Below are 27,143 nucleotides of genomic sequence, written 5' to 3'. Positions count from 1 at the left end.
GGCCAAGGAGGCCCCTGGCGAGACGTCTGCGCCTCGAGTCTCCAGCGCAGCCGGAAGGGAGGGGGTAGCCCGGAGGCGGCGCCGGAACCGGAAGTTGCCTCTGCCTGAACCGAAGATGGCGGCTGCGGCGCCGCGCGCCCTAGCTCCGTAACCACCCGTAACCAATGGAGCCGCGACGCTGGGGTGACTTACGGCGACGGCTTCTGCGCGACGTTCGATGATGCAATCTTCGTGTTGAGGAGGCTGCCGGCGCGCTCCGCGGGGAGGCTAGGTGGCTGCGTGTTGGCGGCGATGTCCTTGGAGGTGGTCAGGGCGGCCGCAGGGATGGTGCTCGGTGAGTGAGGCCGGCGTCGGGGGTGCGGTGTGAGTGGCGCCCCTGCCGCGGGCCGCCCCCGCGTTCCTGCCGAGTACAGCTCTCAGCGCTGGGCGCGGGTGGAGGCGGGCGGGCCGGGCCGGGCTTCTCCCGGGCGCCGCAGGCTCCCCGCGCGGCCCCGCTGAAGGAAAGCCCGTGATTCCGCTGAGAGGCCCGGCCAGACCTCAGGGCCGCCCCCGAGGGTGTGCGTCTTCCGAGTGACCCTCAGGAGACGACTCGAGAATGCCTGTCTCGCTCACCCTCGTTTATGTGGGGAGGGCCTGGGGAGGCCATCTGGTGCAGTAGGCAAAGGAGAAGCGTGTAGGAGATCCGAAGTGATGTCTCTGCCCGCTCACAGTTGTGAGGCCCTTGTGCAATTCGTTTACCTTCGGAACTTTTGGTTTTCTTTAAAGGCCAGAGGAAACTGATGTTTATTTTGATTTTCTGTGCTCTGGCACCAGGATATCCGATTTATATATTTCATCCTCAGTACTTTAAGATATGGGTATCGTTTCCCTCATTTTACAGGCTCAGAAACAAGCCCAGAAAGGTTAAGTGAACTCTCCAGGGTCCCTGGCTGTTAAAGTGCAACGTCCCAGTCGGACAGTCTGGCCAACTACAAAGCCCTTGCTCTGTTGTTGGGATTCAAGTAGAAGCAGTATCACAAAGGAAAACGATCAGAGTTCATTTTGAAAAGCTAAATTTGATCAGTCTCTTCTTACCGAATGGATGTCCTTGGAGAGGGGAGTGGGGAAATAAACTGATAAAATTTCTTTTGGACTTTGATACATTTTTTTAATTAAAGAAAATCTAAGTATCTTTTGGCTGCGAGCATGGCTGTGGGATCTCAGGGATCCCGGGACGGAACCCGCACCTCGCGCATTGGCAGCGTACAGTCGTTACCACTGGACCGGCAGGGAAGTCCCTGCTGCTGCTAAGTGCGGCAGTCGCGTCCGACTCTGTGCGACCCCATAGATGGCAGCCCAACAGGCTCCCCGGTCCCTGGGATTCTCCAGGCAAGAACACTGGAGTGGGTTGCCATTTCCTTCTCCAGTGCACGAAAGTGAAAGTGAAGTCGCTCAGTCGTGTCCGACTCTTCGCGACCCCATGGACTGCAGCCTACCAGGCTCCTCGGTCCATGGGATTTTCCAGGCAAGAGTACTGGACTGGGGTGCCATTGCCTTCTCCAGGGAAGTCCCTGCAATTTGATAATTTTCACTGATCAGATACGTGTTCTGTTTACAAAGATAAAGAATGGATAAAGTAGCTGCAGTATGAGGTGACTGGTAATTATTGACCAAATGAGTAACTTATTCTTTTTTTGTAAAACAGCAGAACTGTATGTCTCCGACCGAGAGGGAAATGATGTTACTGGTGATGGAACCAAGGAGAAACCTTTTAAGACAGGCCTTAAGGTAGTGCCTCTTCCTCATTAGGAAAACGACTTTGTATTTACTAATGACTCCTGCCAGTTGTTATATGACTTGTCAGGAGTCTTATCTCAAGCACTAGATTTGAAGAGAACTTGCCGAAAAGGGCAAGTAAGGGGTGTATACAGGTATGTAGCTTTAAGGGTATTAGATGCTGTATGCCTAAAGTTATTTGAACTTCCTTTTTCAGAGGGGTGGGGGGGCATACGCCTTGAGGCTTGTGGGATTTTTAGTTCTCCGGCCAGGGATTGAAGCCAGGCCTTTGGCAGTGAAAACACCAAGTCCCTAACCTCTGGATTATCAGGGAATTCCCCTTGAATATTTTTAATAGGTGTCTTCTTTTCTTCATTACCATCAGCATTGCATCTTGGAATTTGTCTTTCCAATGAGTCAAATGATCAGTCTTTTAATTCTTGTAGAAATAAAAGTTATCTTCCCATAGTCATACTGAGTTTATTCCAAACATTTCTTCCAGACGGACTCCTCAGAGTTCTCTTGGTGAATTTACCACTTGAATCCAGGTGTGACCTTGAACCTTGAGGTTCAGGAACCTGATTTATATCAGTACTAGGAAGGGGACCCATTCCTCAGAACAGGCTCTCAGGATTGCATGAGTCTGGAGCCTAAAGCTGGGATGCTAATTTAACAGTAAATTATTGTTTCTCAGGATAATAGAATCCATCAGTAAGTTTAGCATGTTCTCTAAGCCAACTTACATGAAAGGCCAAATACAGTGCAGATGAGTTCTTCAGAAGCTTGGACTTAGGACGTAGGTATCTGATTGTATTAGGTTACCATGTAGGGCCAGGAAGCCATCCCTCTGGAGGTATCTGTGGCCTTGTCTGTTGACTGGAATGGCCACAGCTGCTACAGAAGGAAGCTGGATAGTGCCCGGCACCAGGGCGAGCACTGCCCTGACTTTCCTGTGTATCCGTGGCTGGCCAGTCCCCCTTGTGAGCTGTGTTACAGCATTTGTTTAGGTCATTATCAAGTGTTCCTGTCCCAGGACCATCGGCTCCTCTTTTAGCTCATACTCTGATTATGTTTTGGTGTGTCAAACACGAATCTTACTGGTTTTAAACCTTAGCAGAAAGACTCTCATTTCAGATTGTTGGGGTGATTCCCCAGAACTGACAGTAGTGTTTAGATGAATGCATGCTGTTAGCAAAAAGTGTGCCGGTCTGATTTGGAGAATTACTCTTGGGTCCTTTCAATGTGTGATAGCAAAGAAAGAATCAGTACAGATTATCAGGTAGTAAATCAACTCTTAGTGATTTACAAACATCTTTACAAAGTCTGATTGTTAAAAGAAGAAGCTGAACTCTGTTGGATGTTTCCAAAAGATCCAGGTTCCCTCCTCCTCTTTAGCAGTAATTGAGTTGAGACTGCTGTTCAATCAAGAAGAAAAGTATTTTTCAGGTTTGGAAGCTACATCTTTAGAAAAGGTCAGATTTCATAAGCTTCAGATGTTATACTAGAGACAACAACTCATTACGTTTCTTGATTGATGATAATTTAGGAGCAGATTTGAAGGAATACTTGAAGCAATTAATAAAATACTTATTTTTTACATGCTTCCAACCATCAAATTTTTTAGAAAAGAATATAAACTATAAGATATTAAATGATACAGTGATATCAGATATGTTCCAGTATATCTGGAAAGGTTGAAAAGGGGTACATATTCTACACATAGGAATTTTTCCAGTTAAATGAAACTTAGCCTTCTGCGTCCCTGACCATTATGTTGTTGAGAGTTTCTGAAATGACTTGCCTGGATCCTTCGTGAGGATTAACCATCTGGAGCTGCTCTGCAGTTGGCCTCTGCTGTCGGCTGTCCCTTCAGTTGTCAGCATACTTCCTGCTGGTCCCTGTGGCCTCTTCAGATCTGTTGCTTCTTGTTCACGAGTGTGGGGAACTACATTACTGTGTAACATGACATCGCTAGGATTGCTCAGGAGAGGATGGTCTACTACAGTCTTAGTATGTTCAGCCGTGCCTTCTATCAGCATTGACTTTTGGCTGGTGGGGTCTTCGTGTTTTCTTCTGGGCTCTTGGTGATGTTCTAGGTGATGGAAGTTACCTCGTGAGTCAGGTGTTACCTTAATTTTAAACATTGCATGATGTTAAAGGAATGTCCTTTTTCTCCCTTCCCCAAGGCTTTGATGACAGTTGGAAAAGAACCCTTTCCTACCATTTACGTAGATTCACAAAAAGAAAATGAGGTAAGGTAAACCCAGAACTTTATAGGATTTGATTTTGTGAAGAAATTTTCATTAGAATACAGAGGTCTGGAAAACACTAAATGTCTATTTATCTCTCCAGAGGTGGGATGTTATTTCTAAGTCCCAGATGAAGAACATTAGGAAGCTGTGGCACAGGGAGCAGATGAAGAGTGAGTCCCGGGAGAAGAAAGAGGTGAGCAGTGGTGCTCTGTGACCGTTTTTCAGTTTGGGACACCAGATGCCATGTTAACAGATTGCCCACTTACTAAAACTAGGCAGAAGACAATTTGCGAAGAGAGAAGAACCTAGAAGAAGCAAAGAAGATTACCATTAAAAATGACCCAAGTCTTCCAGAGCCGAAATGTGTAAGTGTGATGCGTGTTGTTCACATATGGTGGGCCCCCGGGTCACACTGTTCCTTTCTGTGTCTGAGGAGCGTGCTGCCTGCTCTGGTCTTTGCACTCTTTGTCTTTTCTTTCAGAAGGAAGAGAGAGCAGTAGTGCTGGAGAGTTGTGAGTCTGGTCCTTGTGGGGCTCACTTTTTAATAAAATTGAGTGATCTCTGTGTTGAACACATTCTGTCCCCACTGAAAGCTGGCAGCCCTGGCATCTGGGCCTGGTGGGCTGTGGGTCTCAGTCAAGTGATTTTACCCTTCCTGGGGGCAGTTTCCTCACCATAAAAGGAAGAGGTTGAAATCCATGATTCTCATGACCTCTTAAGAGAAAAAGTTTTTCGTGATTTTTTTTTAATTGGATTATATTTTTGTTCTTTCTAGAAGAGAATAGTTGTTATTGCTGCTGAATTGTTGTGTTTTTCCTGCTTCCTTAGTGAGGGAGCTGTGTGCTTGGCCACACCCGCCAGACCCTTCCTCCCCTCGCCGTTCCCCTCCATCCCCCGGATGAAAAGCCAGCCTTGGAAGCATCCACCTCCCAGGGTGGCAGGAGGGTCCGGGAGGTCAGGGAAGGGGCTCTGCATGGACTAGGGTTGTTGCTGCCATGAATTTTATTGACTCATTGACTTTATGTAGCAATATCTGAAGTTCTGGGTGTTTCGCACAGCCAGTTCTGCACTAAGAGGAAGAAGACTTGGATTTTTGTTTTTAACCCCTCTGGTGTGGTGAGATTTTCTGGCTCTGACCTGCGGTGGAGTGGCTATCTGCAGTTTTACGTCACGTGTGGCTTTTTAACACTTTACTGCCACCCATCCGATATTCGTGACAAAGTTGGTATGTGATGAATGACATGCTGGGTCAAACGTTATTTACTTTAACTTGACAGGTGAAGATTCGGGAACTAAAAGGATATAGAGGCCAAAGGATAAAGGTGTTTGGCTGGGTCCACAGGCTGCGTAGGCAAGGTAACTGGCAGAGTTGTACTTTTCTCTCTCTCTTTAATTTTCAATATTCCTAGTACAATATTGTCAAGTAATTAGCTTCCAATTAAATAAATTTATATTTTTAAAAAAGGCACATAAACTAGTTTAAGAAAAGATTCATTCTTTTCAATATAAATATTTAGACAAATCAAGAAATAAAATGGCATGTAGTATAAAATTTTTTTTCCATATCCCTAGTCTTAAATGAAGAACATAAGAAAAAGCATTTACTTAAGGGTATTTTTGTTTGGGAATGCCAGCTCTTTAAAGGAAACAGTGATTTATATCCTAAGGTCATTCTTTTAGTACAACTATTGAAAGTTTAAAAATTTAAATGTTGCTTAACTGTACTGGATACAATCAGTTGTATCCACTGATCCTGGATCAGTGATCAGGAGGTATCCAGGAAGTGTTTGCTGAGCTGCACTGCATTATGTAATGGAAAGCAGGGGTTGCCTACAGAAAGTGCAGAGCCAGATCCGAAGCTTCACTGGGGTCCGTGCTGGTTTATGATTAGCATATTTATACTTGGTCCTGATGTTTTGCTTTCTCTTTTCATTATTATTATGCTTTTGCATGTCTTTTATTTTAAGTGGTTATCAAATCCTTCATAAAAAAAGAAACGGGGCATAAAAAGCCATGAGTGATTCCGTGTGGCCGTGTGTGCCCCCTCCAGGGGACACTCTGTGCTGGCTGTTGCAGGGGACTCGGGGGTGAAGGAGACTCAGCCCCTCGACTGCCATGTCTACGGCCTTGCTTTCCCCTGATGCTGTGGGTCAGGAGGCTCACATAGGGTTTGAAAATACAGTGAAGAAGGTGAAATACTTTTCCAGATACTGAGTAGTGACACTACTTCAAAGGAACGAGGCCCCGTAGGAGGTTTGAATTTTCCGCATTTAAACTTGGCAGTTCCTTCATAAACGATTAAATTATGAGAAAGTGCTTTCAGGTGCCTCAAGAACATTCCGGCTAAATGTCCTCTTTGTCGTTTTTAGGAAAGAATTTAATGTTTCTGGTGTTGCGGGACGGTACGGGTTTTCTCCAGTGTGTCCTGTCAGATGATCTGGTAAACATTTTTTCATATTTACGATGGCTGAATGTTTGATTTTTTTCAATAGGTTCCTTTATTGTTAGTTTAGGGAATTTGGGCATCTGGAACTGTTGTTGTGGGAAATTTCAAACATCTCAAAAATGGAACAGCAGGAGGAAACCTCCCAGGCTTCTCTCTCAGCCTCAGTAATGTCTTAGTTAAGCTGCTGTGACTGAGTGCCATAAACTGGGGGGCGTGGTAACAACAGAAGTTTATTTCTCACGGTTCTAGTGGTTGGAAGTCCAGATCAGGATGCTGGCGTGGTCAGGTTCTGGTGAGGGCCCTCTTCCCGGTTGCAGACTGCCCACTTCCTGTTGTATCCACATCCTCAGCTTGCAGAGAAGGGAAAGCATTCATCCCATTCATGAAGGTTCCACCCTCATGCCCTGATGTAATCCTAACTACCTCTCAAAGGCCCCACCTCCTAACAGCATCATGTGGCAGGAAAGGGTTTCAACATAGGGATTTGGGAGGGATACACATTAAATCTTTGATAATTAACATATTGCCAATTCTGGTTTATTCTCCACCCCCTTTTATTTCCCATACATCATATTTCATGTAAACATACTTGCATATGCTTCCCCAGGAAGAAATATTTTTAATATAACCAGACTACCATTATCACACCCTCCAAAAAAAAAAATATCCAGTCACATTCTCCCAATTGATACATAATGTCTTTTTACAGTTGGTTAGTTTGAATGAGGATTGGAACAAGAGCTACATGTTGCCTTTAGTTGATAATGTCTCTGAAATCTCTCTCAATCTATAGCAGTTCTCCCCTTTCATTTTCTTTTCTCCACTGCATTCCCCCATGCAATTATTGGAAAGAACTGGGTCATTTGTCCTGTAGGACTTGTCACATTCTGGATTGGTCGATTGCATCCTAAGGTGTAAATGTTCCTCTATCCTTTTTGTTTCTTACAAGCTGGAGGTTAGGTCTGATCATATTCAAGTCTTCTTGATAGAACTACTTCATGGACATAGCTGTCTTCTTTCAATCACATCACACCATGAATCACATCATTCCAGTCGTCCTTATGATTAGTGGATTCGGGTGTTGATGGCCTATCCCTCCCTTATAAAGTTCTTCACTTTTTAAGAGAGATGTGGACTAATGTGTGCACACATATGTATGCACGTACACATAGGATGTGTGCACATACGTGTATGCACGTGCACGTGGGGTGCGTGCACGTGTGTGTGTATCTACGTACAGATGAATGTTTGGTTGAATGGCCGTCTTTTATTTTACTAGTTTTGGACTAGATATCTTGTTTATAAATAACCCCCTTTGCTTTCTGTGTGGTAGAATATTTTACTATAAATGTGAGCAGCTAAATTTGAACTTGATCTTTTCGTAGTGTCAGTGTTACAATGGCGTTGTCTTGTCCACTGAGAGCAGTGTCGCAGTGTATGGAATGCTGAATCTTACCCCAAAGGGCAAGCAGGTGAGTGTGTGGAGTTTCTGAGAGAAGAGTGGTATGCTTGTTGCTTTCCAGTGTCTGGGTTTTTTTTTGGAATTTAGCATTATAGATATAAAGATGTGATGCCCTTGCTAACTTTAGAGTGCCTTCTTCTTTTCCAGTGAAATATGTGTGCTGTACAGCTTGTATGATGTAACAATCTCAGTGATTTTCAGCCTAAAGAATTACTGAATAATCTTCAAGGGCGAGAATAACTTGCTGTTTATATGTGAATAATTTCTCAGCTAGGTGAAAATAAAAATTTCATCTACTGGAAGTGTTTCAGGAAAGAACAGTAATCTAAATTTGAAACTCTTAAAATAGAATTTGAAAGGCTCTTAAAAAAAAAAACTTAAATATAACTCGGACAGTCAGAATTGTTTGTTCCCCAGCCAACACACACGTCACCTAGTACCAGTTAAGAGCTGCTGCTACTGCTAAGTCGCTTCAGTCGTGTCCGACTCTGTGTGACCCCATAGACGGCAGCCTACCAGGCTCCCCCGTCCCTGGGATTCTCCAGGCAAGAACACTGGAGTGGGTTGCCATTGCCTTCTCCAATGCATGAAAGTGAAAAGTGAAAGTGAAGTCGCTCAGTCGTATCTGACTCTTAGCGACCCCATGGACTGCAGCCCACCAGGCTCCTCGGTCCATGGGATTTTCCAGGCAAGGGTATTGGAGTGGGGTGCCATCGCCTTCTCCGAGTTAAGAGCTACTTGTTGGTAATTATTGTTCAAGTAACAATTGTGGTGGGATTGGTTCCTGGGATAGAAAACAAAGATGACATATTAAGCAGCAGAGGGAGCCCATGGGGTCCTCCCAAGAGACTAGAAACACTGGTAAAAAAGACTCCCAGAGTCCCTGTAAGGAACCTGTACTAGTGAATATCTGGTTCGGGGTGACTGGACTTGCCTGGTAAGTAATGCGATTGCACAGTGGAGCGGCTGTCTTGGTGTTTCTTGCTGCCAGTGTTGGGCACCGAGATGGCTATATATTCCACATTGTGTGGCTTCTACATACAAGGCTTTTGATGGGGGTATTAGGGAGGGTTGGAATTTCTACTATCTATACGTTCCAGAGAGAAACGTCTTTTAGTAAAACCTTGGTGTTTAAGGAAGTTTTCGATGTGGGTGTTACGTTACTTTTGAATTATTGGGCAGAGGTTGGAAAGATCTAAAATGTTGACAGTAGTTAGTGGTTACTCCAGGTCATGGGATTATAGTTTATTTTCTAGCTTGTGCTTTTCTGTTTTTTAAACAGTGTGTGTGTGTGAGTGCATTACTCTGAAAGAAATATTAAATCTGTCAATATGAAATTCAATTACTGGGTCTTTGTGTTTAGAAGGGTAGGCTGGTAAAGATAGCTTCTTAGAAATATAAGCTTACTGAAAATGTTGCCACGAGTGAGGCCCCCTCGTCCTGTACACTTTCTGTCTCCTTCTCCCTCCCTCTCTTCCTCCCCGCCCTGTTTAAAACTAGGCTCCGGGGGGCCACGAGCTGAGCTGCGACTTCTGGGAGCTGATCGGGTTGGCCCCCGCCGGAGGTGCTGACAACTTGATCAATGAGGAGTCCGACGTGGACGTCCAGCTCAACAACAGACACATGATGATCCGCGGGGAGAACATGTCCAAAATCCTGAAGGCGCGCTCCGTGATCACCAGGTGCTTCAGAGACCACTTCTTCGACAGGGGGTACCACGAAGTAAGTGCGCGCGGTCGTCCCTGCAGACGACGCCCTTCGCGTGTGTGCCCTTGAGCCTGGTGCTCACAGGAGGCCTGTCTACCCCTTTCCTGCTTGTTGGCGCAGATCACTCCTCCAACGTTGGTGCAAACACAGGTGGAAGGCGGCGCCACGCTCTTCAAGCTCGACTATTTTGGGGAAGAGGCGTATCTGACGCAGTCCTCTCAGCTCTACCTGGAGACCTGCATTCCAGCTCTGGGGGACGTCTTTTGCATCGCACAGTCATACAGGGCAGAACAGTCCAGAACACGAAGGCACCTGGCTGAGTATGCGGTTGTCTTTTTGCTTTCGTTTTAAATTTTGTTTTCTGAGAAAACACGTTCAGAGAAGCAATCTTCATGGAGGTAAATGACAGTCTGTGTAAAAACCTCTGAAGTATTAAGAGGTTTTATAAAGGGTACTTGAATGAATTAATGGAAACTGTCCAAGAAGTTCTACCTCGTAGCTCACGAAGGTCTGTTAATTTGCTCTCTCTTGATCCTTTATGTGTTGGGGAATAAACAAGAAATCACTAAGAAGGGGGAAAGGAAGTCGGGTGAGCTAAAACTGATTTGCAGAATTGGGAGTTGACTAGCATGGTGGGAGTTTTACTTTTCTGGACAGTTTCCCAGCGTTAAGATCCTTGCTCTAGAGAAACTTAGTGGAAAGAAGGGTGGCTCTGAGCTAGTGTCGTGTTCCTCAGATACACTCACGTGGAAGCCGAGTGTCCTTTCCTGACCTTCGAGGAGCTCCTGAACCGCCTGGAGGACTTGGTGTGTGATGTGGTCGATAGAGTCCTGAAATCACCCGCAGGAAACATAGTGCGCGACCTCAACCCGGTAGGCCTGCTGTTGTTTGGAGACATGAAATGAGGGTTCTGTTTTAGAAGGCAGCAAGGTCCATGTTCTCGATTTTTACAGATTTAATAGCTTGGGGTCCACATTCTCCATTTTTACAGATTTAATAGCTCGGTAAGCTTTGAAATAAATGACTGGTTTTTTGAATTATAATTGATATGTAACATATTACTTTCAGGTGTACACCCTAATGCCTTGGTATATATATACGTATATATTAGAAAACGGGGCTTCCCTGGTGGTCCAGTGGTTGAGGGCCCATCTGCCAGCGCAGGGAACGCGGATTCGATCCCCAGCCTGGGAGGGTTGCATGTGCCTCAGGGCCACTGGGCCTGCACACCACAACTACTGGAGGCCACGTGCGCTGGGCCTGTGCCCCCAAGCGAAGCCCCACAGTGAGAAGCTGCACACCACAACGCAGACCCAGCGCTAGGCCTGTGCCCCCCAGAGAAGCCCCACAGTGAGAAGCTGCACACCGCAACGCAGACCCAGCGCTAGGCCTGTGCCCCCCAGAGAAGCCCCACAGTGAGAAGCTGCACACCACAACGCAGACCCAGCGCTAGGCCTGTGCCTCCCAGAGAAGCCCCACAGTGAGAAGCCTGCACACCACAACGCAGACCCAGCGCAGCCAAAAATAAATAAGATTTTAAAAAATAGAAGATGACCCCACGCCACACCTAGTTACAGCTTTTTTCTTGTGATGCAACCTTTCAAGATCCTTTCCTATCAACTTTGGGATTTATAATATAGTATTACTGATTATAGTCACCATGTCATCCATCACATCCTGTTGGGACTTAACCTCTTTTGTTACCTGGAAGTTTGTATTTTTTGATCCCCTTCACCCATTTCCAGACTGATATTTTAAAGACTAAAATTGGATACTGGTCATTGCCAATAATTTCGTAGTATTTTAACTTACATAGAAAGTTGGTATGTGTTTTCCATTTTTAGGGATGTCCAGTTTTGGGGAGGGGATGTTTGACCGCACTGCATGGCTTGTGGGATCTTAGTTCCAGCTGGATGCTTGGCAGTGGAAATACAGAGTCCTAACCACTGGACTGCCAGAGAATTCCCCAAGTTGCTTTTAAGTCTGAAAGAATTTTTTTTAAGGTTTAAAAATAGCTTTTATTTCTTAAAAGTTAACATGGCATAACAGGAAACCAAAAACACTCCAGATGCAGAAAACAAAGTCATTCGTAATCACAAGCAGTTTACTGTTTGATAAGCCCTTCTAGTTCTTAGGTGTGTGTGTTCACAACTAAGCATCTATTTTTATATAATTAAGATCATAACAGTTATGTATCATACTGTTTCACACATCATGAATATTTATCTTTTCAAAGTCCCAAAGCTATGAGTATTTTGATAAATAAGAATGCACTGCACCAGCTCAATCTGGAAGGAAAAAGAATGTAATTCAGCCTTTCTTGGCGACAAAAATTTCAGAGAAGACAAAAAGGGCAACAAGCCTCTAGATAAAGATATTGGCAGAGTTAGGATTAAAATTCCCTTAATGTTCAATTAAAAATGAGACCTAAATCAACAGTACACAAAGTGTAACGCTTCTAAGAGGACTTATTATCTGATCCAAACTATTAAAAGTATTAGCAAGGAGGTATGTTTCCCTTGAATTAATTACTAAATAGTGCGTTCCTGTAGTACCAAGAAATGTACACACATTATCCTCAAAATATAAACATGAACCTCCCTTTATGCTTCTGCTCCTCTGCTGCCAGCATCAATGAACAAGTCCTGGCGTTCATGAAGTAATATCTGATGATAACGGTAAATATCTCTTGAAATGTTCGTGTGAATGGTTTCTTTATATACACCATGTTTTTCCTTTCTACTGTAGAATTTTAAGCCCCCTAAACGGCCTTTCAAACGGATGAACTATTCAGATGCGATTGTGTGGCTGAAAGAACACAACATAAAGAAAGAAGACGGAACTTTCTATGAATTTGGAGAGGTACAAATTCCTCTGTGGTCACTGTGTCAAAGGGAGCCTCATGCTTCAGTGGATTGCTGCTTCCGGTCACCAGCAATGTAGGAGGCGTCTGCTTGTTAAATAAATGATAACCACAGACCCTCCTTCCTGGGCTTATTTGAGCATCCATGGCTCAGTAGGTATCGCGTGGTCCTTGGGGCAGTGCCTTTTCTGGGGTCATCAGTACATATTATCCAGTTTGTAGCCTTCGCACCCATCCTTTGTCTCATTCCTCTCCCGTAAGCCCTTGTTCTGACTAGCTCTGGTTGTAATTCTCTAGACTGGCAGGACCCTTCAGAACGTTGTGAACTTTGAAGTCACGTGCAAAGTGTTGGCATGTGTGTATGCTTGTCTTGGTTTTCTGGAGAAAGTAACTGACTCTTTCAAAAAGGATAAAAAGTGAAAGTGTTAGTCACTCAGTCATGTCTGACTCTCTGCTTCCCCATGGACTCTTCCCGCCAGGCTCCTCTGTCCATGGGATTGCCCAGGCAAGAATACTTCCTTCCTCCATAACAGTGAGTTAAAACTCCTTCGTATGAAGGAGGTTCAAAGAAGAAAATAGCCACTGGTTAAAGTGTAAAACCAGGAGAGAAGGCTTTGATGGTGAAGGTGGCCCAGCACCCCAGATACAGGGAGCATGTCTGTCTTGCCCGGGAGCACCCTCCCAGCACTGTGTGTGCGAACAGGTTATCAACACAATTCCAAACCCGCCTCCTTGTGCATTTAACCGCTCCTTACGTAGTATTTGCAAATCTGTTTTACAAAGGAAATGTGTGATTTTTGTTTCATTTTTAGAAAGGAATTAGGACAGTGTACTAAGCTTATATAAATTACTTTGTTTCATGAGTTCGGTTGACGTTGTGTAAAACCAGATTCTGTGCTGAAAACCTGAGCGCTGTCACCACCTAGTACAGCAAGCTGGTGGGATTGAGTGGAAAGAACGCGAGCCCCCCAGGTGGGCTTCAGTCCCACCTCTGTCCTCGCTGCTGAGTAACAGAGGCCAGCGACCCCGCTGTCTGATTCCCTGTCTCTGCCTTGGAGGTAACGTCCGCTTGTAAAGTCAGAGGACTTATTGAGCTCAGGGCCCAGCAGGCAGTCCTCCGAGCCTGTCAGCATTTCCTCTCCGCGTCAGCGGCATCCCACGCACAGGAGGGGGCTAGGATAGAGCAGAGGTCTCCAGCCCCTGGGACAAGCAAGTGAGACCCTTTTCCTGCAGTTCGCATGTGAAGAGCTCTCCCGCTCACCGCTCATTTCCTCTCTGGACTGTAGAGGGCGCAGGGCTCCAGGGCCAGAGCTTGCAAACCACTGTGCCCGCCGACGGGGGAGCGCCCTCAGTGCTTAGCCTTAAATCAGTCAGTCTTGCCCCATTCTTTCCAATCAGTTTTTACCAGGATGAGTTTTTTCAGTTTGCACTTGAATTTATGTGTGGTTTACTGAAGGATGCGTGAGCAGAAAACAGATTAACTTGATTCATCATCATCTAACCTCTCTTGGCTAACTACTGCAGGTGTGGTTACACTTATAAATTCGACACTGATTATTTGTCTTACAGCTGTGTCTTAGGACTGTTGAAGGCATGCAGATTTATTGTAACAGGAAAGGAGCGGAGATAACGGGAGTTTAAAGATTGGTGTTATTAATAACATAGTGTGTGTGTATAGATCAATGACGTTGTGAAGCATTTGCTGATTATCTTACACCTTATGGGACTGGGTGGACTGCGTTTGCTTCAGACCCAGATAAAACTGGCCATTGGAAAGGGATAATGGAGCAGTATATCATCCCTGTGTGTGTGTGTGTGTGTGTGTGTATTCCTCGTGCGACGTGGCACAGATGTAATACAGGAAGAGGCAGATCTGCTTACAGAGATGGTCCCTTACACCCGCGTGGTCATGGGTTATGGGTGGACGTGTGTTCTGGGCTCTGTTGGGTGAGTAAGATGACGGACTGCCGCTGGATCAGAGAGCTGCTTCTGCCAGGGCGCCTTTCGAGGTCTAGATGTTCATGAAGCCCCTGTCTAACCTCAGGACATCCCGGAAGCTCCAGAGAGACTGATGACGGACACCATCAATGAGCCCATCTTGCTGTGTCGCTTTCCCGTGGAGATCAAGTCCTTCTACATGCAGCGCTGTCCCGAGGACCCCCGGCTCACCGAATCTGTCAGTCTAGGATTCACATAGTGATTTTGCTTCTGAATGTTGGGGGGCGGGGGCGTTGGAATAAGACACAGCTCATAGCAGATATTTTATTATAAATCTCCAGCATTTCAGGAAGTGTTTTCTGCGCTCTGATGGTGTTTAACCTGCCTTGTTGGATTACGGCATTTGAGTCATATTTGCGTTTGGCACGATCATCAGACGCTTTTAGTGATTTCCATTCAAACTCTAGAGCAGTGCCATGACTGAGAGCCTGGTCGTAACTGTGTTTTATTTACTCATTCTGAAAGGTCGACGTGTTAATGCCCAATGTTGGTGAGATCGTGGGTGGCTCCATGCGTATCTGGGATAATGAAGAGATCCTGGCAGGTTACAAAAGAGAAGGGATTGATCCCACTCCCTATTACTGGTACACGGATCAGGTAAAAACTTTTATTAAATAAACCCTTTAACGTTTTTTCAACATAATAGTTCTGTTTAAATTGAAATCGTCAAAAGAGAAGAATTCAGGGTGGTACCTTAGCATGTGAAGGAGCTGTATTCAGTCTCGTGGTTTTAATAATGTGGCATGTGAGCATTGCGGGTTTTGTTTTTGGCCACTAATATGTTAACTTAATTTGAAAACCTGTTAACTGCTGGCCTTGCTCGTTGCTACTGAGTTTTTAAAAATGTGTCATCAGATCCTACTAATATCTAGTTGTTCCTTTTCTTCTGATAAACAGACATTAGCTTAATTTGAAGTGTGAAATCTTTTCTTTCTAGGGTGTTAAATCCCTGGTTTATTTTTCATATCCAAGTATTTTTTCCCATGTGGTCCATGAAGGAGTGTAGCTTAAGGGTCGAATCCCTTGTTTGTTTTTGGCTGCGCTGGTCATGGTTGCGGGGCACAGGCTTCTCACTGTGGTGGAACGCGGGCTCTAGGGTGTGCGGGCCGCAGTAGTTGCGGTGCCCGGGCTTAGCTGCTCCTGAGCACGTGGGATCTTCCCGGACCAGGGATCGAACCTGTGTCCCCAGCATTGGCAGGCAGATTCTTAACCACTGGATCCCCGGGGAAGTCCAAGGGTTGATCCCTTTACCACAATAAGCTGACTCATTTTACAGCAGAAAATTTTCACTATTTTAGACAAAATTGTAAACTAAGCCTTTACTCCTCTGTCTCTTTCTCTAACAGAGAAAATATGGCACGTGTCCACATGGCGGCTATGGCCTGGGCTTGGAACGATTCTTAACCTGGATTCTGGACAGATACCACATCCGAGATGTGTGTTTGTACCCTCGGTTTGTCCAGCGCTGCAAGCCATGATCGGTCCCCCCAACCCCCAGAGCTTTAAGGAGAGAACACGGTTCATGGAAGGAACAGACTGCCTCTTAAAAAAAAAAAGAAGCCAAAATCTTCCCCCCGCTTTTTTTTTTTTTAATTCCACTGGGGTATATCCGTTTCTGTTTTCTCTTTTTTATTCCTGCTACCACAGAAAGCAGTTCAAAACATTTTGAATATCAAGTAACATTGATGTTATCATTTTAAGGAAAAAATACCCATTACAAAGTTTGGGAGAAACTGTGGCATGTAGCTTTGCAGTTAGGAGTATGTCTCAGCGCTTTATCCACCTTTAGGTTACAATCTTTATGTTGTATATACCACATATATCATTAAATAATTTTAAATTATGATCTGAGACATTCCAGTAATTTAATCTCTCTGTCCTTTTAAGTATAAATGGAATTCTTTTAATTTCTACCACTTTATCGTATCAATGAGTTCAACACCTTGGGGAAAAATTGACAATATGCTGTAAAAATCTGCTAGTATTAGAACAGAGCCTAAATCAGTAGATACAGGAATGATATGACTACAATCTTTTGCATCCGTTGTGAATCTTTCCTAAATCTCATAGCTGCTTATAACTCTAAAGCATACAAATTGGTGTGGAGGAATTTGTAAAAATGGAATTACCTTAAACAGTTGAAAATGACAGCAAGTTTTTTGGCACATCAGTGAACAGCTTTCTTTCTCGGATTAGTTTAAAGAGGCAGGGTGATCTCTCTCTCCTGGTAGTTCCACAGTAATTCAGAACAGAGAAGTTCCCAAAGCATTTGCAGCTGGCATCTTAAGGACAGCCCTCCGTGGTGGTTGGTGTCACCCCACATACTGTGTCTTTAGATCTAATTTCTCCTACCTTATTAACTCTCAGGCTTACTGAATGGCTTCCTTTCGGGTTTGGTTAATTTCTCCCCTCGAATGCATGTCAGTGTATTCTCAGTAAACTCTGTTCCTAGCAATCAATAAATGGACACATGTAAAAACTCTTTGCCGACTTAATTTTTTAAAGCTGAATGTCTCTTTCACATTAATTCGTGCCTTTTGTATTTTTAAAATACTTTTCATGATTTGTATGTGTGAAGTTAGATACTACTGAATTTAGTAGGTGTTACTAAATACATGGTAAGGAAAAGGAAGGTGTTTTTAAAATTAGATGTGGGTGCTAGTTTCATTGCTTTTATAATCCTTTTTGTGTTTCTGGACACATTAGAGTGTATCTTATTTTGCAGTTAAGTGAAATGACAGATGTAAATGGGTGCGTTTGTAGTATATTTGGCCTCTATCTTTAAATAAGAAATACTGGTTAGAATGTGAATGAGCTTTAATTGGATTCAACTAGGCAATTCACTTGATCAGAATTTAGGTGAGGAGATTAGACTCATACATTTTAATTGTATACATTGGTCAAGCATCTTAAATACTGACAGAAAGCAGTGGGACTAGGTGGGGATAGGGGGTCAAGGTGACATCAAACCAGGAGTCCAAGCAGCAAACCTTAGGCACGTGGGCTCACGTTCCCTTCGCTCTGGTTGTCACTGTGACCCAAGCGCCACACCCCAGCACGTCCCCGCCAAGCGTCCACCTCACAGACACCCGGGTTCTGAGTCCCTGCTCTGGTAGGACTTGTCTCATGGCCCATAACCTCTCCCTGTCGTGTGATTCTCACACCAGCAACCCCCTGCACCATGGGTACTTGTGTAGCTGACCTGTTGCAAGTTTTGGAGACGGGTGGGAGGTTAGTCTTCACAGCAATTCAAATGACTTCAGTATTGGGTTGGCCAAAAAGCTTGTTCAGGTTTTTCCATGAGATGGTGCAGAAAAACCTGAACAAGCTTTTTGGCCAACCCCATACTAAGCTCTCCGTTTTGGTCAATGTCCTGCAGCCGTTTCTGGCCACCCGACTGCTCCCATCCGGCGGCCTCTAGCATTTTCTAAAAGTCTGCTGTTCGTTGACGTGGCTGTGGCAGGTGTTAGTGGCACACGAACTCTCAGCTGTGGCACATGGGATCTAGTTCCTAGCCGGGGGCGAGCCTGGGCCCCCTGCATTGGGAGTGGGGAGTCTTAGCCACTGGACCACCGGGGAAGTCCCCAGAATTTCTCGTTTAGTGTTGAGTAATATGACTATCAGAAGCAACCGTCATACATACGGAGGTCACTTGGGACCGTGACCATACTGGTGCTCTGGCCTCATCCCAGACCAGTAGAATCTGAATTTCAGGATGGACCCAGGACTTTTTTTTTTTAATGTTTATTTTTATTTATGTATTTGGCTGTGCTGAGTCTTAGCTCTGGCATATAGGATGTAGTTCCCCAACCGGGAATTGAACCCGGGCCCCCTGCCTTAGGAGCATGGAGTCTTAGCCACTGGACTACCAAGAAAGTCCCAGCATATTTTTTAAAAGCCTGCGCAGGTGAGGCTGTGGCAGAGTTAGGTTGACTGTCACCAAGTAGCTACCTCCCACTTCTGAAGCCAACTTTAAGCCTCTCATCACTGTAGGTCCTCATTATTTCACATTCATCTCTTTTGAGAGTGTTCCCAGCCTCAGGGTTGAAATGGGAACACTGGGGTAAAGCTGAGACTGTTCGATATTGACCAGTAGCCACAAAAAACACTATACCTGTGTACTCGTTAGCTTTCAAGTCATACTGGGAAAGTCGCAAAATAATGGAGTACTGCTTCGTGTCAGCCATGTACTGTCACGTGCCTTAACCCCCACAATAGCCTGTGATGATTTATATAAATTTATAGCCCTCTAATAATAGCACTTATTATTCCTGAGATAATGGCTGAGAAAGGTTAAAAATCATTCCTGAAGATGCATGGTTAAAAGTGACAGAATGAAGTTTAAACTCCAAAGCTTGAATGATTTTAAACTTAGCGTCATATTATTTCATTCAGTCCTCCTAAGGGAAAAAGATGTTACCAGGTACAAGTGCTGTGATTCATAGTATTTGGTATGCTCTGCTCCGAGTGCTCCATCTTGTGCAATTCTTTGCGACCCCGTGGACTGTAGCCCGCCAGGCTCTCCTGTCCTGGGCTTCTCCAGGCCAGAATGCTGAGTGGGTTACCATTTCATTCTCCAGTAGTATTTGGTAATTGCCGGTCAATTAAATGATTCAGTTTCTTATGCTGAAAAGTTTCCTTCCACCTCCTGGATTGTTACTAATGATTAGGTGAAGAGTATTAGCTCTGAAAAAACATTGGTATACTCTGCAGCTCAGAGATTCTGGTTTCTGGCATCAAAATTGAGTTTGTATTTAATCCATTCTAGTACTCTGGCTCACAGAAATGGAGATGTTCAAAAGTTTTAGCTTCTTCAGGCATTTACCTCCATGTTACTAAAAAAACAGGTCTACATTTTTTGGTTTTAGACATTGTCTCTTGCTCCTCCATGAAGATTTTGCTTCTTCCTTTCCCTGCCCCACGTTCATGTGCCCCCTTCTCATCTCTCCGTCCTTCCAGCTTAGCGAAATCACTACTTTGGTTGACCATGTTGTATATTACTAATGCTTTCCTGGCCAACTTTTCCCCTTGTAATGAACAGTCAGGCTTTCCTGGTGGCTCAGATGGTAAGAGTCTGCCTGCAATGTGCGAGACCCGGATTCGATCCCTGGGTTGGGAAGGTCCCCCGGAGAAAGAAATGGCAACCCACTCCAGCATTCTTGCCTGAAAAATCCCATGGATGGAGGAGGCTGGCAGGCTATACAGTCCATGGGGTCATAGTCGGACACGACTGAGCGACTAACATGTAACGAACGGTCATCTTATTTTTCATCATGAATTCAGTCCCCAGAGGTACTCAAGGCACATCAGGTGCCCATCAGAAGCTTCCCTTAGAGCTTGTCTGCTGTAGTCCGAACCAGCCGCACTGGAATCTTGAAACATATTTGTCATCCCGGGGTCTTCTTTGACTGCCACCCAGAGAACCCCGTCATCTTTCTTCTCTATTGGACATCCTGTTTCCCACGTTTCCCTGTTTCTTGGTTTACTTCCTCATTTTGATGGAGCACATCCTCCAGTAATTTCCTGAGAAAGGGTGCATGAAAGGTCAGTTCACTGAGAACTTGTCTATCTAAAAAGTGTTTTTAGCTTATCTTCACACTGAAACCATGCATGCATGCTACAGGCTTCCCAGGTGGTGCTAGTAGTGAAGAATCCACCTGCCAGTGCAGGAGCCAGAGACTCCATGAGTCTGGAATAGTCTCCGTATAAAATCGTGGATTAGAAAGCATTTTTCCCTCAGGATTTTGCAGCCCTGGCTTTCAGTGTTACCATTCTAGTTCCCAGTGTTGCTGTGTAGAATTCCCATTCTCATCCTTGGTCTTCTACATAAGACCTGTCTGTTCTAGAAGTTTGTCCCCATGTTCTGAAATATGATGATATTTCTTGGGACTGTTCTCCCATTCTGTTGGGAAGTTGATAGGCTTTTTAAATTCAGAAAGTCATGGCTTTCCTTTGTGAAAAAGTTTCCATTGTTTTTTAGAAAGTGTTCCCTCTTGTTTTTTTCCATAACTGCTATTATTCACGTAGCAGACCTCCTTTTAAATCCTTTTACCTTGTATGTTTTTTTCTTTTTGCTTGCTATTTTCTGAACGTTTTCTTCAACTTTTCCTCAAACCATCTATTGAGTTTTTTGTCTCCGTTAGCATAGTAAAATATTAAAAAAAAAAAAAAATTTTTTTTTACCCTGGTCTCAGCAAGTTCATCTTTATGGTCTTTTATCCAAGTTTTCTTCTTCCTGTATCATGCCCGTTTCCTCCAGGTTTTCTTCTGTGTGTTTGGATCTCTGTCTCTCCTCTTAAAGCAGGGGTCCCCAACCCCTGGGCCGCGGACTTGTACCGGTCCGTGGCCTGATAGGAGCCGGGCTACACAGCAGAGGTGAGTGGCAGGGGAGTGAGTGACGCTTCATCTGGATTTACAGCTGCCACCCATCGCTGCTCTTGAATCATCCCCAAACCACCCCCCAACCCCCACCCCAGGTCCATGGAAAAATTGTTTTCCTCAAAACCAGTCCCTGCTGCCAAACATGTTGTTGTCCTGGAGACTTTTCTCAGATGTCAAATGATACTTGTTTTTCTACTGAGAATTCCAAATAGGAGGTAAAATGCTTTTAAAGTGTGTTGGGAAAGATGTGAGCCCTCCTGTAGGGTGAGCTGCCTAAGCTGTTGGGTGTGAGTCCTTGATGTCAACATCCTTGGAAACCTCCTCTTGCGCTGGTTGGACCGCAGACTCTTCCCATCTCCTGTGGAGGGAAAGGGGTGGAGGGTGAAGCGTCTAGTTCCCTGAATCTGTCTCAGTCTAGCATCTGTCTCTTTCATCCCCATGTCCAGGGGTACCTGCTGCTGCCAACCTGGAACCTCCTAGGGAGGAGGGAAACCAGGGAAACCCTCATTATTTACTTTAATCAGGGAAACTTCTACTCGCTTCTTCCTCCCCCACTATAAACAGGTAACTTTACTGGATAAAGATATTAATTCCACACACATTCTCCTCTTAGCTGAGTGAAAGGAATACCTCTAGGCATCAGAACTGGGGAAGAAGGAATAGAGAGGGTCTCCAAGCCAGAGCTGTTGGGTTAGGTACGAGAGTTAGAGGGAGAATTGAACCCAGATAAAGGCACTTGGGGTCTTTTTTAAAGTTGTACTAAAATATACCAAAAAAGGGCTTCCCTGGTAGCTCAGCAGGTAAAGAATCTGCCTACAATGCAGGAGACCTGGTTCGACTCCTGGGTTAGGAAGATCCGCTGGAGAAGGGATAGACTACCCACTCCAGTATTCTTGGGCTTCCCTTGTGGCTCAGCTGGTAAAGAATCCATCTGCAATGCGGGAGACCTGGGTTCAATCCCTGGGTTGGAAAGATCTCCTGGAGAAGGGAAAGGCTACCCCCTCCAGTATTCTGGCCTGGAGAATTCCTTGGACTGTATAGTCCATGAGGTCGCAAAAGACTCGGACATGACTGAGCGACTTTCACTTCACTAAAATATACAAAAAAAGAGCACACATATAAGTGTGCAACACTATGAATTTTCACAAAGTGAACACATCATATACGCGTCTTCTGGAATGCCCAGGCCACACCTAGACAGGACGATGGAGGAAGGGCTAGACCCATCCCTGCGTGAAGGGGGCCCTTGGAAGGCTGGCTTTTCTGTGAAATCTAGAAAACTGGCCCCAAAGAGCACCGAAAGACTAGGAAAACTGCCTTCTGCACAGGGCTCTGACAGGGAATGAGAGCTTGCTGGGAAAAGTCAGCTGCCTTGGTTTGAATGTATCTGCAAGGAGCAGGACTGCCAAGCCGAGAAATAAACGCAAACCGCATCTAAGACTGGTGGGACCCTGGGATCCTGGCAGAGGCAGGCCAGAAGGGGTGGAGGGACCCTCCCAGCGCCCCGGGGGCAGTGATCTCAGAGAAAAACACTCTTGCCCAATATGATCTCAAATAAATAAATAAACAAAAACTAGAACCCCACGGAGGAAATGAACTTAGTCATCCGATACATGCCTTACAACTGGCATAAGAGCCCTACGTTTCTCTCTACACTGCAGGCAAAGTGAATGTTTTGAACTCAAAGCATGGATTACTCTGTTAGAGGGAGATCTGTTCAAAAGATGAAGTCTTTCATCTCCTCAGTTCAGTTCAGTCACTCAGTCTTGTCCGACTCTTTGTGACCCCATGAACCACAGCATGCCAGGCCTCCCTGTCCATCACCAACTCCCGTAGCCCACCCACCCATGTCCATTGAGTCGGTGATGCCATCCAGCCATCTCATCCTGTGTTGTCCCCTTCTCCTCCCACCTTCTTCTATCTTTCCCAGCATCAGGGTCTTTTCAAATGAGTCAGCTCTTCGCATCAGGTGGCCAAAGTATTAGAGTTTCAGTTTCAACATCAGTCTAATCAGCCAAAATTCCTTGCCCTCCACCCCACAAACTCTGCTCAAGACATGCAGTTTCCTTTACTGTCCCTCAAGTCCTTCTTATGGGGTGAACTGTGTCCCCTGCCTCCCAAAAATTACCCCCTTCCCCTGTATATTAAAATCCTCCTGTCTGGTACTTGGAAATGTGACCTTACTTAACAAGAGGTTCTTTGCAAGTGTAGCCAAATTCAGATGAGGTCAGTCGGGTGGGCTCTTTATCCAATATGGTGGTGGTGGTGGTTTAGTCGCTCAGTCCTGACTTTTTGCAACCCTGTGGACTGTAGCCCACCAGGTTCCTCTGTGCATGGGTTTTGCAACCCTGTGGACTGTAGCCCACCAGGTTCCTCTGTGCATGGGATTTTCCAACAAGAATACTGGACTGGGTTGTACGAGCGGTGTCCTTCTAGAGGGAAGATGGTTATGGGAAAGAGATGCACTGAGAAAAGACCTTGTGAAGACAGAGGCAGAGATCAGAGCAAGGCAGCTGCAAGGCCAGGAGCGTCAAGGGCTGCCAGAAGCTAGGAAGAGACAGGAAAGGGTTCAGGAGAACAGACTGCAGAGGAAGCATGGCCCTGTTGACCTGGACTTGAACTTCTAGCCCCAGACTAGAATGCAGTACATTTCTGTGGTCTTGAGCCCCCTACTCTGTGGTATTCTGTTCCAGCAGCCCCATGGAATGAACAAAAGCCTCAATGTATCCCAGCACTTTCTGACTCTCTGCTCACAAAGCCCTTCCACAGACAGCGTCCCTCACTCCTCACCGGCCCCCCGCTCAACCACCACCTTTAGAGAAGCCATGTCCCACAGCAGCCCCCTCCCTCCATTCCTTCGCCCCCTTTATTTTTCCTCACGGTTCCTAGTCATAGCTGACATTGTGGCACGTATCTTTTGTTTATTGTCTGCCTTGCCTTCTAGAATGTAAGTTGCGTGTAAGTAGAGACAGCCCAGTTCATTGCTATGCCCACCGTGTGCCTGACATAGGTAGTGGGCCCTCTATACATATTTCTTTCATAAATGAATGAGCTACTTGGGAGTACAGTTTACTTTTTTAATTTATGTTTTAAATTGGAGTATAACGGCTTTACAATGGTGTGTTACCATCAGCTATATGTAATATACATATCTGGGTTTCCCAGGTGGCGCTAGTGATAAAGCACCCATCTGCCAGCGCAGGAGACATAAAAGACCTGGGCTCGATCCCTGGGTCGGGAAGATCCCCTGGAGGAGGCCATGGCAAGCCACTCCAGTCTTCTTGCCTGGAGACTCCCATGAACAGAGGAGCCTGGTGGCTATAGTCCATGGGGTCGCAGAGAGTCGGACACGACTGAAGCGACTTAGCGCTCACACACACGTGTATATGCATCCTCTCGCTTGAGCCTCCCTCCCACCCTGGCCCCAGTTACAGACCTCCAGGTCATCACAGAGCCCTGAGCTGAGCGCACTGACCACACAGCAGCCCCCACCGGCTGTCCACCCCACCCATGGCGGTGTACATGTCAACGCTGAGGGTGCAGTTTACTTTCTATCCTTCACAGTGTCTGATACAATGCTTGGCTCATCGTAGACGCTCCATCAAAATGTGCAGATGAGCTAAGAAACCCATCATCACGAGTGGGCTTGATTCTGAGGCTCTGTGTGGTTAAGGGGGCAGTCAATGCATATTCCATTGGCCTAGACTTTGGCGGCCTCTTTGCTGGAAAACAGTCGTGGGGACCATTGATCAGCTTTCCCTGAGTAATTATTAGAGCTCACCATTTGTCTGCCTCACGAAGCCACTCTTTCTCCCTACATTTAAGACCATCCCTCCCTCGCCCTGTTGTTTTTCTGATTAAGGAGACAGAATTGAGTAGTCTAAATTTAGTCTGTGCAGCCTGGAGGTGCCAGTCATGGCAAATAATGAATTAGGGGATCTCCTCCCGCCCCCTTCTGCGTTGAAGCATTGAGCTGAAACCAACAAATTCATTTTATTTAGGACCACAGGCTGAACTCTTGAGTGTTGGCTGTGACAAGAGAATACTTTCTTCACTAATTAAGTCACCTGAGCTCAGACAAGCCCTCTCTCCATGTGATGGGGGTGCTGCTTATCTGAGTTGCCCAGAGACTGTGCCTTCTGTTTGTTAAGGAAAGTGGTTATTATTTTGCTACAGATATTTAAACCAGAAAAATGCATTTATATATACATACATACATGTATATATACATAGAAATATATACATAATATATAAAAATCTCATATAGTTTTTTAAGTTCATTTAGCCTTTTAAAGATTTTCTGGATTTCTTAGTAAACCCATATTTAGAATTCACAGTTTCTGATGTAAGGGTTGTATTTTCCAATCAGTTTTGAAAAGGACACATACAAAGCATATTTTATCTGCTTTCATTTCAAAAGAACATAAAAATTTGCTCACTGAAAAGCTGTTATATTTGATGTTTATAAGAAATAAGCTATAGATTAGAAATAACAAATGTCATGAAGTTGTCTTTGGGGAAAAATAATAAAGTTCTGTTTCCATTTGTAACCTATGAGTCTTAATATGTATATCGGGGGGGTTTATACATGAACATAATTTTGAATGAGTTTTTTTAAAAGTCAGTAAAAATAAAAATATAAGATGTGAGGAAAATGTATGAAATGGTGCATTCATTTTTTAAAAAATGTTATTATGTTGATACACTTAATAAAGCATGTTTTGCTAGCTCCTTTCTTATTTCTGGCAAGATACAAATTGAACTCGCCCCAGTGTTGATTATGTGAGATTTGGCACCTTTATGCCTTGTCACTAATCATTGGCATTTCCCTGGGAGGGGCCAGAAGACCCTCCTTATCTTCACTGAGCAGGTGGGGCCCAGTACCAGGGATGGAGAAGTGACTTATCCAGAGCCTCCCAGAAGTAGCTGAACTGTTAAAAACCCTTGAACTTTTCTAGCTCTCTGGCCTTGTTCACACTTTCTCTGGCACAGCATTTCAAAATGTAGAGATTTTTGTGTAGTTGATTTAAAAGCAATAGGTTTAGACTTTAGGTAGAAGTCTTTAGGTTGACTTCTCTGGTGGCTTAGACGGTAAAGCATCTGTCTACAATGTGGGAGACCTGGGTTTGAGCCCTGGGTTGGGAAGATCCCCTGGAGAAGCAAATGGCAATCCACTCCAGTACTATTGCCTGGAAAATCCCATGGACAGAGGAGCCTGGTAGGCTACAGTCTATGGGGTCACAAAGAGTCAGACACGACTGAGCGAATTCACTTCACTTCACTTTAGGTAGAAGAGTATATTATCTACAAAAACCACCTTAATAAAATTTAAAAAAAAAGAATAAATTTAAGAAAAAAAATTCTTTAAAAATATTTACTTATTTATTAATACTTGGCTGTGCTGGGTCTTAGTTGTGGAATGCAATCAGTCTTCATTGGAGCATGCGGGATCTTTAGTTGAAGCATGTGGGATCTAAGTCCTTGACCAGGGATCGAACCCAGGCTCTCTGTATTGGGAAAGTGGAGTCTCAGCCACTGGCCCACCAAGGAAGTCCAAGATCACCTCTTTAAAGGGCAAACTAAAGCGTGTTAGTCATTCAGTCATGTCCGACTCTGCTATCCCATGGACTGTAGCCCTCCAGACTCCTCTGTCCATGGAATTCTCCAGGCAAGAATACTGCAGTGAGTTATCATTTCCTTCTCCAAAAGGCCAAACTAAACTCATGTAATTTTTGTCCTAAGAATGGAAAGTTAGCCAAGCATATAGGAAAGCAGTGTCCACTTCTCAGTGAACATCTCCTTCTTGATTCAAAGATTATATACATAGTATGAAAGGCAATCCACTTAATTTGACATTTTACACTGAGCTTGAAACCATAAAAAGGACTATCTTTAAGAATAACCTAATTCAATCAAAAGCATACATTTTAGCTACAGAAAACTGGTTTTCCACTCGATCTAGACTCCATCTTCCTGCAATGTTCCACATGGCTTGCCCCCTTACTTCTTCAGGTCTCTGCCTAAGTGTCAGTGAGGACTTCTCTGACCCATCTGTTTCAATCGCACTAGGCTCCCCTCCCCCATCTCCCTTCATTCTTTCTAACCCTCATCATTACCCCAAATACTGCATATTGTGATTGTTTTCTGTCTCTCCCCTATATCCCCATGTAAGACCCTTGTCTGTTCTCTTCACTGCTGTTTCCCCATTGCACACAGTAGGTGCTCAATACTTGTTCAGTGAATGAAAGAATAGTATGTGACACCTTTCTGTTCCAAAGG

The 27,143-nt window shown here is 44.8% G+C and overlaps 1 protein-coding gene across 2 annotated transcripts; it reads left to right on the top strand.

Annotated features, from left to right (window-relative positions):
• The first annotated feature begins 216 nt into the window (after positions 1-216).
• On the top strand, positions 217-16,965 carry NARS1 (asparaginyl-tRNA synthetase 1). 2 transcript variants are annotated; one of them, XM_086373600.1, is made up of 15 exons: positions 217-334; positions 1,688-1,767; positions 3,942-4,007; positions 4,108-4,200; positions 4,283-4,372; positions 5,285-5,363; positions 6,377-6,447; positions 7,839-7,925; positions 9,416-9,637; positions 9,743-9,942; positions 10,359-10,494; positions 12,371-12,484; positions 14,530-14,661; positions 14,949-15,080; positions 15,830-16,965. In XM_086373600.1, exons 1-15 carry the CDS (start codon positions 292-294, stop codon positions 15,959-15,961), a joined length of 1,677 nt encoding a protein of 558 aa, XP_086229726.1. In that variant the 5' UTR covers positions 217-291; the 3' UTR covers positions 15,962-16,965. The 2 variants fall into 2 exon arrangements, with proteins under 2 accessions (XP_086229726.1, XP_086229725.1); XM_086373599.1 differs by having other exon boundaries at positions 1,685-1,767.
• The last annotated feature ends 10,178 nt before the right edge of the window (positions 16,966-27,143 follow it).

Source organism: Bos grunniens, chromosome 24, assembly GCF_055505025.1.
Source record: "Bos grunniens cultivar Pamir isolate PY7600 chromosome 24, Bosgru_T2T1.0, whole genome shotgun sequence".
Taxonomy (NCBI): domain Eukaryota; kingdom Metazoa; phylum Chordata; class Mammalia; order Artiodactyla; family Bovidae; genus Bos; species Bos grunniens.
This window is presented reverse-complemented; position numbering and strand designations above follow the sequence as displayed.